The sequence below is a fragment of the Convolutriloba macropyga genome, chromosome 8, assembly GCF_964194025.1.
Source record: "Convolutriloba macropyga chromosome 8, txConMacr16.3, whole genome shotgun sequence".
NCBI lineage: Eukaryota > Metazoa > Xenacoelomorpha > Acoela > Convolutidae > Convolutriloba > Convolutriloba macropyga.
The window spans coordinates 49,394,360-49,407,351 of NC_134475.1; the positions used below are offsets into that span (position 1 = coordinate 49,394,360).

The 12,992-nt window shown below is 33.9% G+C and overlaps 1 protein-coding gene across 1 annotated transcript; it reads right to left on the reverse strand.

Annotated features, from left to right (window-relative positions):
• Nucleotides 1-73: 73 nt before the first annotated feature.
• On the reverse strand, nucleotides 74-12,216 carry LOC142345093 (uncharacterized). Its single transcript, XM_075397178.1, has 5 exons — nucleotides 12,039-12,216; nucleotides 8,229-8,390; nucleotides 4,310-4,471; nucleotides 667-726; nucleotides 74-385 (listed from the first exon to the last, which is right to left on the reverse strand). Exons 1-5 carry the CDS (start codon nucleotides 12,214-12,216, stop codon nucleotides 294-296), a joined length of 654 nt encoding a protein of 217 aa, XP_075253293.1. The 3' UTR covers nucleotides 74-293.
• Between the last annotated feature and the right edge of the window lie 776 nt (nucleotides 12,217-12,992).

Sequence of the window (12,992 nt, forward strand, 5' to 3'; positions counted from 1 at the left end):
CAAAAAAGTTCACAATTTTGGAGTCCATTTTTGAAGCTTATTGAACAAATTCTGTTTGTGACAAAATATTTATTCAGGAAAGATGTTATTTTTGGTAGACTCCTAAATACATATACACAGCGACATTGAACATCAGATTAAATGAAAAATATAGTCTACTATTCTATGCGACGGAAATCTCGACATGATAGTTTGTTTACACATGGTATATTGTTAGTAAACAAAATGTAAACTGACAGGAAATAATTGCAGAACTCAACGACAAAAATAATCTGGTTTTGTTATTTTTGGCTTCATATGAAGTTATCAAAGAGAGGCATTTTTCTTTTGTCTTTCTGTTTGTTTCTCACTATCTCCTGAATGACAACAATTGCGTAGTCTTCATCTGAAATACAAAAGATTTTTAAATGTTTGGGTTTCATACTCTGTTGTATTACTAGCACTAGTTATGGGGGGGGGGGGGGGAGTAGGGAGGGGGTCGGAGAGTTAATGGTAATTGTAAACCCAACGAGAAAAAGGGTCGCAAACAGCTCGGTTCCGCGAGTGCGGCGGTTCCACCAACAATTAACAAAGAGAGCTTGTTGACGTTCCAACAATTTTCTAGAGAACACTGCGTTTTGTTGCATATGAGGAAAGAGGGTAGCATAAGAGCAAAGAAAAACTTACGTGGTGTGATCATGACTTCTGTCATTTTCGTAACCTTCTTGCGCACTCCTGTCGTATTATCTAAAGCAGATGTGGAAGCGTGGATGATTATGGATATCACCACCTATGTGACGTTCTCTGCGAAAACGTGAAAAATTTCTACTCTCAAGTTTTCAGCAAACATTTTGGCGCTGTTGGTCATTTATGAAATTTTTGTTATGATGAAATTTTTTCAGGCAAATTTGACTTTTCGTCGGAACAAACCAGGAACACCGATAAACCATCAGTAGAAACTCTGCTCTTAAAAGTGTAGAAACTCTGCACTGAGGTGTTCTGCTCTTAAAAGTATAGTGATGCACCAATATAGCTGGGAAAGGCACATAAGGCACATTATTCATATTTTTCTAATTTTTATAGTTTTGCAAAAAAAATGGAAAGTAGTGATTGAAACAAAGTTTGAACCTCTGTGTACAAAACCATTAACTTTGGAAAATTCCGCAGATTACATCAGTTTTATTCTAAAAATTGTCCGCTAGTTCAATCATTGTTTGTTTGATTTTGCGAATTTAGAGGTTCTTCATTGGCTTGGAGTATTTTTGTTCTAGTCTTATAATTCTATAAAGCGTTTGATATAAAGCCTGCAAAAATCAATAAAATCCAAACATTAACTATGATACAAGTCTGTTGATGTGATTAAAAAGGTCAAAGTTTGGTTTAAAATTAACAATGATTAAGTATTTTCTAGACGTACCACTTGATGGAAGCTTTGAAAAAAATTAGATTAGACAAGGAGGCTCGGTAATGTGCAATCACATTGATCACGTTTTTGTCCGATTATTTGTGCGTGAGTAAAGACAATAGATTTAACCTGAAACTGGTGCTTATGACATTAGAAAAAACTCGACTAGACGAGCACAATTTTTGTAGCTATTAGGCAAAATTTGTGAACTATTTATTTTGATTAAAAAAGACTAAATAAAACATTTAAGGACGGTACTCCCAAACCCAATTGACCAAATAAAGAACTCAAAAGTCCCTAAGAACAATCTTCATAAAGAAATAATTTAACAAAGCTCATGTAACTGTTTTATATTTTTTCAAATTATTACATCACCTATACAACCCAAGATAATATTCCGGCTAAAGAATTCGGCAAAATACGGCACAAATTGAAAAACATAAAAAGAAGTTGACAACAAGAAATTTTATATTGGACCATAACTCGACGTCTGTTTTTTTAAAATTTTTAAATAGAAAATTAAAATTGCATGTTTAAAGTCTAAAAGTTTAAGTTGGGCCAATTAACATGTATCTGTAAAACATATTGATTTGTCTTCAAGTTAATAGGACTGGGTAGCAATTAGACAATAAAAAAACAAAGAAGGCAAAGCTAAAAATGAGTTAAAAATTTTTGAAAACAAGTAGTTTAAAGGTAATGAAAACAATTAGCTATCAAATGAAATCATTAATTAGAGTCATTTAATTATATCTGAAAAAAAACGCTGAATTGCCTCTACAAAAAATAAATAAACCACAACAAGAGAGAAATATAACGACAAATACAGTAGAAAATCAACAAAGGATTTAATTTCTGCTAGAAAACTGAGTCGAAGCAGTTCAAACCGTATTCTATGAAACTTATTATTTAATCAATTACGCGTTTGCTCAATGTCAGTAATGTCATATTTGAGCTGTCAAATTTGTAATAATACAACAATATAACAAAAAGAGCTAAAAATTCCAAAAAAAAGACAAACTTGTCCTATCAAAGCCAAAAACCGTTGTATAAAACATTAAATTGCCATAAAAATTAAACTCCATTTCATTAGAATCAGTGTGAGAACTTATTTGATGAAATTGACATGCAAGTTGGCGGAAATAAGATTTACAAAAAACGGCGCAGCTCAAAATGTATTGTTTTTAAAGCGAAAGTTTTCAAAAGAAAAGTCTTGGCCACCATAATTTTCAACCAGACGAACAAATAATACTGGATAGATTAACTTGCAACTCCTTGAGAAGTCAATTAGACCGGTCGTAATTTATGTTAAGACTATAATATAACAACGAATACAGGCGAAACTCAAAATTTCAATTAAAATTTTTCTCAATTTTAGTGTTGCAGCCACAAAACTTTGACATTTCCACAGAATTTGCAATTTTTATTAACGGGCCCTATTTACACGTGAATTTAATCTGCAAATAATTGAACCTTGATTTGAAGTCATTCCAGTCTGTAATTAGCATAGAAGGAAAAACCAAAAAGTTTTAAAATAGTTTTAACAAATGGTCGAGTCGCAATACAATCAGAATAATTTTTCTCTCATAGAATCCACGATTAGCCCAAAACTATTCCTGTTATTGCTGTTCGTTAGCTCAAAACGCGTAATTTTTCTAAATCTAAGCGAAATATATAGTTTGACAAAAAAGTGATCAGAATAAAAATAAAGGATGAATTTTGATTATTTACCGAGTTAAATTAGCAAAAAAACGTTTAAGTTCGTTTACACTCTCACAGAAAACGGAAATAAAACATTAGGTCTATTTGGGTTTAGGTAAGTTTGTGTCAGCAGGCTTTAGGTCTATACTTTCGGCAAAATTAAACAAAGTGGGTGAAAAAAGCACATTTGTTTCCACTTTGTCTGCAAAAAAGCTGAATGAAAAAAAAAACAATTTTTCAACCGTTAATAATTTTTATAACCGTTAATAATTTTTTCAGCAAAATTGTCTAAAATTGTAGCAAAATTTTTCTTGTATCTTTCAGTACCTTGATGTCGGCACTATAATAACTTTAGCTTGATACAAATATTGTCTGAATTTGAGCACAAAACAGGCGCCAACTTTTTTAAAATATTCACTGTGACTAGGCTGTCGCTTGTCACGGAAAATAAGACACAATCATATGATAGCAAACTCTTGGCTATTTTTCTCTCTGCTTTTGGCTCAGAAAATTATTAATGACTTGTCGGAAATTTGTAAAAAGAAAACTTTCTCCCAAAGGCGACGAGGAAAGTTGGTTAACAGACTGTCTTGACGTGAATGTTAATTGATCGCCGCAAACTAATTCTTTCAATTTCCAATTCAGTTTTGAAGGCTGTTTGTGCTCGTAGAACGGATACGAGTTCTCTATGAAACCGAATGCTCAAAGACGAGAACCTCATTCGCACCATGGGGAGGTCATCTGCTTCTTTGGAGGCCCTGGGTGGCTTTGGAATGGCTTTTAAGTAACCAATTCATTTCTCTAGTCGACAATACATGTTGCGTGACCTAAGACCTATATGTTGGTTATCTGGTCATCATATTTTTTCAGCACATTCATTATTGTTGCCTATTGAGTGACTAGAGCCTCTTGAATTCCTTTTAACGTCTGTTAATAATCACCAGCTGAGGGTGGAATTTCACTACAAAGTGTTCTCATCTCGTGAGATGCTATGAGCTTCATGGCTTTTTTGAAAAAAAAATTGTCTCCCACTTAATTAGCGAGATGTATTTTTGTATTAGAAATTTGGATCACAAAAAACCGAAGAACTCACTCGAGCGCGGACTAATTCAACATCGTCCGCATTTCAGAATAATTAGAATAAATGAACACTGCTGTAATAACAGCTGAACACTGTCTCAAACTAATGAATGATTAAAAAAACAAAAATATCAATATCATTGTTACCCTGTGAGGAGGTCTCCTTTTCTGCACTTATTCTGAGGTGTTGGAAATCGTTCTCTGGATCCAGATCGCGGACTAGGTTCCTAGCGAAGTAGAGGACCCCACTAAGTGACTCGACATATCTCATTGTGGTCGGATTGTCCATCGATGTTTTCACTGGGTAGCCTGTAGCAGAGATCATTTTAACATTTTCAATTTAAACTCTATTTTTCGTGCTTCTTTCTTTCACTTTTCTTAAAAGGACATTTTAAAATAATAATAATAATAATATTAATAATAATAATAATAATAATAATAATAATAATAATAATAATAATAATAATAATAATAATAATAATAATAATAATAATAATAATAATAATAATAATAATAATAATAATAATAATAATAATAATAATAATAATAACAATAATAATAATAATAGTAATAATAATAATAATAATAATAATAATAATAATAATAATAATAATAATAATAATAATAATAATAATAATAATAATAATAATAATAATAATAATAATAATAATAATAATAATAATAATAACAATAGTAGTAGTAATAATGATAGTAATAATTATGGTGGAGGACCTAAGAAACAAAGTATTTTCATCTACTATTATGAACACTACTAAAATTATATTACTAGTATTATCATTCCACATGAAATGCAGGATTGCTATGATAGAACTTATTTACATTTGTTGCAGTAAAGTTACATACACTTGAACTTAATCTTTTCGTAGCACTCATATTGTGAATCCGTATGGACAGGTACTGTCTGTCACATACTCTTATGCTAACGTTGCGAGAAAAGTGCAAAGTGCTTTTTGCCAAAATCAACAGTGAAATTCAGCTTGAATTAAAGTTACGCAACTGATATTTTGACCACTATCGCTTACCATACAACATGGCGCAGTCAGTCTTATCACGATCCCCAATAGGCGTTGCCCTATTCTGGGAAAAAGCAGCACAACCCACAACAACATGGGAAAAATGGATAACAACAACAAAACTAGCCATCTCGGCTAAAGAAAACATACAGGTAGAGAAACTACTGAGACCAAAACCAACAATAGTAGAAGAGTTATACTACCCACAAGAACCGATATACGAACCAGCACTCCCAGACGAAACAACAGCAGAAAAGAGACAAAGGGAACAAAGGAACATCAAAAGAAAAGTGGACTGGAAGAACCAATGTCAAGCAGTAGAGGACCAAGGTCCAATAATAGACAATGCAAAATGTGTCGAAGTAAACAACAAAGTCAAAAGTTTAATCTATCTCTCACTCGGAACAGAAGGAACAAACATATTTCATCAACGCAACCCACACACAGAATTATCCAAATGTACAGCAGACGCACTAGTAATACAATTGAAAGAAACATTCAAAGAAATCAGAAATGAAACATTCGACAGATTCCAGTTCTTTAGATGCACACAAAACCCAGGAAAATCACTAGAACAATTCCACTCACGAATAAATCAGAAAGCGGCACTGTGTAACTGGGAAGATTTAGAAGACAGTCTCGTAAAAAGCATTTTCATTCAAGGAACGTCAAACCCACAAATCCAAATGGATCTGCTATCGGAAAATAGAGATCCACTAGAAACATTACAGTACGAAATCTCATAAGAAAGAGGTCAAGAAAATCAACAACGGATCAGTAACACTCATGCACTAAGTCCAAGTGGACCAGGAATAAACCTCATACAAAAACAGAGACAACAGACACAACGAAGAAGCATACTCCCAACACCACCTAACAACAACAAAATACCAGACTGCTGGAAGTCCGGCTACAAATTCACAAAAGGTCACCTTGACAACTGCCCCGCGAAAGATGTAATATGTAACATTTGTAAAAAAAATAGGACACTACGCCAAAGTGTGCAGATCCGACATTCCACCAAGAAAAGTAGAAATACAAAACACACAAAGGAACAACCAAGGAACATATAACAACAAAAACCAACAACAAAACAACACACAACAACAAACAAACACCAGACGCGTTCGCAACATACAAGCAATCCCGGACGACAACACAATCCAAGAAGAAGAAGAAACAGAAACAGAAACAATTGACCCGGAAAGCACATGTTATATTAGAGAAATGATGGAAGACTGGAGTTCCATCAACTTTATAGAGTCACTAAATTTCACTATGGTCACTCAGAAGGATCTAAACAAAAACCATCCAGGAGAATTCTGGATACAAACATCAAGCAAAAATGAAAACATCAACTGGCTAGCAGACACAGGCAGCCCCCGATCATTCATCTCACGAAGTACAGCACAAAACCTAATAGCAAAATTAGGAATTAAAATTATCAAACAAGACAAAAACATCGGTGAATTCAGATGCTTCAACAAAACAACAACAAAATAAAAGTGGACTACCAAATCCAACTGGATCTCACATCGGGTAACACAACAGTACAAAACTGCCAAATCCTAGTCGTCCCAAAAAACACAGTAAATCTACTGGGCAGAGACATCCTCCAAGAACATGGAATAGAACTAACCTTCAAAACATTAAGTGAGAAGATACACAACATAAATTCACCACAAACCAACATTGCAAAATGGATTTTTCAAAAATACCCCCACCTATGCACTAGAATTGGAAAATCTAAAAATCACATAGCAAAATCCACATTTCACAACACATTCCATCCTACACAACACAAAAGAAGACGAGTTCCACTACATTTAATAGATAAAGTAGAGAAAGAATTAAATAAATTAATAGAGGATAAGCAAAAAATCAAATTAGACAAATGTTCCGACGAATACTTTATCAGTCCAGTAGTAATCACAGTAAAACACGACAAATCCATAAAAATAGCACTAGATTCAAAAAAATTGAATGACGCGATACACAAAAACAAACACCAGATGCAAAGCATAGACCACCTTATGGATACGATAGCATGCAAAATAAGTGAATTAACACAAAAGACCAGCACACTATATTTCTCAAAAATCGAACTAAAATACGCATAAAGTCAAGTCCCCCTACACGAAGATACACAAAAACATTGCAATTTCAACATCCTCGGCGACAACGCTACAGGAAAGTACAGATTCACAAACGGTTTCTATGGATTAACTGATATGCCGGCAACATTCCAAAAAATAATGGACTTTACACTAGTGAACATCACCTCGGCACACGCCTTTACAGACGACATAATAATTATAACCAAAGGATCACTTTCGGATCACGAGAAAGAATTTGACAAAGTGCTAACCCACTTAGATAAAGAAAACCTAGCAATAGGCTTACAAAAATGCGAATTTGCACTGACGGAAATTACATTGTTAGGGTACAAGATAAATCCAGATGGAATAATACCAACAAAACGGAAAACGGAAGCCATTATAAAAATGGAACCTCCAAGAACCCTAAAACAACTCAGATCATTAATGGGGAGCATACACCACTTACAAAATTCATCCCAAATTTATCAAAAATATCAGCACCACTCAGACCACTCCTCTCACACAAAGAAAAAATAAAAAATAGCAAACTAGAATGGAACGAAGAACACACAAAATCATTCCAACAAATAAAAAAGGCTATCACTGAGATAATTGAAAACAAACATTTCGATACCAACAGACCCACTAGAGTCCGATGTGACGCAAGCAAAGAAGGACTAGGAGCTTGAACTAGATGCTATGAACTTCATGGCTTTTTTGAAAAAAAAAGTCTCCCACTTAATTAGCGAGATGTATTTTTGTATTAGAAATTTGGATCACACAAAACCGAAGAACTCACTCGAGTGCGGCCTAATTCAACATCGTCCGCATTTCAGAATAATGAGAATAAATGAACACTGCTGAAATAACAGCTGAACACTGTCTCAAACTAATGAATGATTAAAAAAAAACATAAATATAAATCATTGCTACCCTGTGAGAAGGTCTCCTTTTCTGCGCTTATTCTGAGGTGTTGGAAATCTTCCTCTGGATCCAGATCGCGGACTAGGTTCCTAGCGAAGTAGAGGAACCCACTAAGTGACTCGACATATCTCATTGTGGTCGGATTGTCCATCGATGTTTTCACTGGGTAGCCTGTGGCAGAGATCATTTTAACATTTTCAATTCAAAGTCTATTTTGCGTGCTTCTTTCTTTCACTTTTCTTAAAAGGACATTTTAAAATGATAATAATAATAATAATAATAATAATAATAATAATAAAAATAATAATAATAATAATAATAATAATAATAATAATAATAATAATAATATTAATAATAATAATAATAATAATAATAATAATAATAATAATAATAATAATAATAATAATAATAATAATAATAATAATAAAAATAATAATAAAAATAATAATAATAGTAGTAATAATGATAGTAATAATTGTGGTGGAGGACCTTAGAAACAAAGTATTTTCATCTACTATTATGAACACTACTAAAATTATATTACTAGTATTATCATTCCACATGGAATGCAGGATTGCTATAATAGAACTTATTTACATTTGTTGCAGTAAAGTTACATACTCCTGAACTTAATCTTTTCGTTGCACTCATATTGTGAATCCGTATGGACAGGTATTGTCTGTCACATACTCTTATGCTAACGTTGCGAGAAAAGTGCAAAGTGCTTTTTGCCAAAATCAACAGTGAAATTCAGCTTGAATTAAAGTTACGCAACTGATATTTTGACCACTATCGCTTACCATACAACATGGCGCAGTCAGTCTTATCACGATCCCCAATAGGCGTTGCCCTATTCTGGGAAAAAGCAGCACAACCCACAACAACATGGGAAAAATGGATAACAACAACAAAACTAGCCATCTCGGCTAAAGAAAACATACAGGTAGAGAAACTACTGAGACCAAAACCAACAATAGTAGAAGAGTTATACTACCCACAAGAACCAATATACGAACCAGCACTCCCAGACGAAACAACAGCAGAAAAGAGACAAAGGGAACAAAGGAACATCAAAAGAAAAGTGGACGGGAAGAACCAATGTCAAGCAGTAGAGGACCAAGGTCCAATGATAGACAATGCAAAATGTGACGAAGTAGACAACAAAGTCAAAAGTTTAATCTATCTCTCACTCGGAACAGAAGGAACAAACATATTTCATCAACGCAACCCACACACAGAATTATCCAAATGTACAGCAGACGCACTAGTAATACAATTGAAAGAAACATTCAAAGAAATCAGAAATGAAACATTCGACAGATTCCAGTTCTTTAGATGCACACAAAACCCAGGAGAATCACTAGAACATTTCCACTCACGAATAAATCAGAAAGCGGCACTGTGTAACAGGGAAGATGTAGAAGACAGTCTCGTAAAAAGCGTTTTCATTCAAGGAATGTCAAACCCACAAATCCAAATGGATCTGCTATCGGAAGATAGAGATCCACTAGAAACATTACAGTACGCAATCTCAAGAGAAAGAGGTCAGGAAAATCAACAACGGATCAGTAACACTCGTGCACTAAGTCAAAGTGGACCAGGAATAAACCTCATAAAAAAACAGAGACAACAGACACAACGAAGAAGCATACTCCCAACACCACCTAACAACAACAAAATACCAGACTGCTGGAAGTGCGGCTACAAATTCATAAAAGGTCACCTTGACAACTGCCCCGCGAAAGATGTAATATGTAACATTTGTAAAAAAAATAGGACACTACGCCAAAGTGTGCAGATCCGACATTCCACCAAGAAGAGTAGAATTACAAAACACACAAAGGAACAACCAAGGAACATATAACAAAAAAAACCAACAACAAAACAACACACAACAACAAACAAACACAAAACGCGTTCGCAACAAACAAGCAATCCCGGACGGCAACACAATCCAAGAAGAAGAAGAAACAGAAACCGAAACAATTGACCAGGAAAGCACATGTTATTTTAGAGAAATGATGGAAGACTGGAGTTCAATCAACTTTATAGAGTCACTAAATTTCACTACGGTTACTCGGAAGGATCTAAACAAAAATCATCCAGGAGAATTCTGGATACAAACATCAAGCAAAAATGAAAACATCAACTGGCTAGCAGACACAGGCAGCCCCCGATCATTCATCTCACGAAGTACAGCACAAAACCTAATAGCAAAATTAGGAAACAGGATTATCAAACAAGACAAAAACATCGGTGAAATCAGATGCTTCAACAATAACAAAATAAAAGTGGACTACCAAATCCAACTGGATCTCACATCGGGTAACACAACAGTACAGAACTGCCAAATCCTAGTCGTCCCACAAAACACAGTAAATCTACTGGGCAGAGACATCCTCCAAAAACATGGAATAGAACTAACCTTCAAAACATTAAGTGAGAAGATACACAACATAAATTCACCACAAAACAACATTGCAAAATGGATTTTTCAAAAATACCCCCACCTATGCACTAGAATTGGAAAATCTAAAAATCACATAGCAAAATCCACATTTCACAACACATTCCATCCTACACAACACAAAAGAAGACGAGTTCCACTACATTTAATAGATAAAGTAGAGAAAGAATTAAATAAATTAATAGAGGATAAGCAAAAAATCAAATTAGACAAATGTTCCGACGAATACTTTATCAGTCCAGTAGTAATCACAGTAAAACACGACAAATCCATAAAAATAGCACTAGATTCAAAAAAATTGAATGACGCGATACACAAAAACAAACACCAGATGCAAAGCATAGACCACCTTATGGATACGATAGCATGCAAAATAAGTGAATTAACACAAAAGACCAGCACACTATATTTCTCAAAAATCGAACTAAAATACGCATAAAGTCAAGTCCCCCTACACGAAGATACACAAAAACATTGCAATTTCAACATCCTCGGCGACAACGCTACAGGAAAGTACAGAATCACAAACGGTTTCTATGGATTAACTGATATGCCGGCAACATTCCAAAAAATAATGGACTTTACACTAGTGAACATCACCTCGGCACACGCCTTTACAGACGACATAATAATTATAACCAAAGGATCACTTTCGGATCACGAGAAAGAATTTGACAAAGTGCTAACCCACTTAGATAAAGAAAACCTAGCAATAGGTTTACAAAAATGCGAATTTGCAGTGACGGAAATTACATTGTTAGGGTACAAGATAAATCCAGATGGAATAATACCAACAAAACGGAAAACGGAAGCCATTATAAAAATGGAACCTCCAAGAACCCTAAAACAACTCAGATCATTAATGGGGAGCATACACCACTTACAAAAGTTCATCCCAAATTTATCAAAAATATCAGCACCACTCAGACCACTCCTCTCACACAAAGAAAAAATAAAAAATAGCAAACTAGAATGGAACGAAGAACACACAAAATCATTCCAACAAATAAAAAAGGCTATCACTGAGATAATTGAAAACAAACATTTCGATACCAACAGACCCACTAGAGTCCGATGTGACGCAAGCAAAGAAGGACTAGGAGCTTGAACTAGATGCTATGAACTTCATGGCTTTTTTGAAAAAAAAAGTCTCCCACTTAATTAGCGAGATGTATTTTTGTATTAGAAATTTGGATCACACAAAACCGATGAACTCACTCGAGTGCGGCCTAATTCAACATCGTCCGCATTTCAGAATAATGAGAATAAATGAACACTGCTGAAATAACAGCTGAACACTGTCTCAAACTAATGAATGATTAAAAAAAAACATAAATATAAATCATTGCTACCCTGTGAGAAGGTCTCCTTTTCTGCGCTTATTCTGAGGTGTTGGAAATCTTCCTCTGGATCCAGATCGCGGACTAGGTTCCTAGCGAAGTAGAGGAACCCACTAAGTGACTCGACATATCTCATTGTGGTCGGATTGTCCATCGATGTTTTCACTGGGTAGCCTGTGGCAGAGATCATTTTAACATTTTCAATTCAAAGTCTATTTTGCGTGCTTCTTTCTTTCACTTTTCTTAAAAGGAGATTTTAGAATGATAATAATAATAATAATAATAATAATAATAATAATAATATTAATAATAATAATAATAATAATAATAATAATAATAATAATAATAATAATAATAATAATAATAATAATAATAATAATAATAATAATAATAATAATAATAATAGTAATAATAATAATAATAATAATAATAATAATAATAATAATAATAATAATAATAATAGTAGTAGTAATAATGATAGTAATAATTGTGGTGGAGGACCTAAGAAACAAAGTATTTTCATCTACTATTATGAACACTACTAAAATTTCATTACTAGTATTATCATTCCACATGGAATGCAGGATTGCTATGATAGAACTTATTTACATTTGTTGCAGTAAAGTTACATACACTTGAACTTAATCTTTTCGTTGCACTCATATTGTGAATCCGTATGGACAGGTACTGTCTGTCACATACTCTTATGCTAACGTTGCGAGAAAAGTGCAAAGTGCTTTTTGCCAAAATCAACAGTGAAATTCAGCTTGAATTAAAGTTACGCAACTGATTTTTTGACCGCTATCGCTTACCATACAACATGGCGCAGTCAGTCTTATCACGATCCCCAATAGGCGTTGCCCTATTCTGGGAAAAAGGAGCACAACCCACAACAACATGGGAAAAATGGATAACAACAACAAAACTAGCCATCTCGGCTAAAGAAAACATGCAGGTAGAGAAACT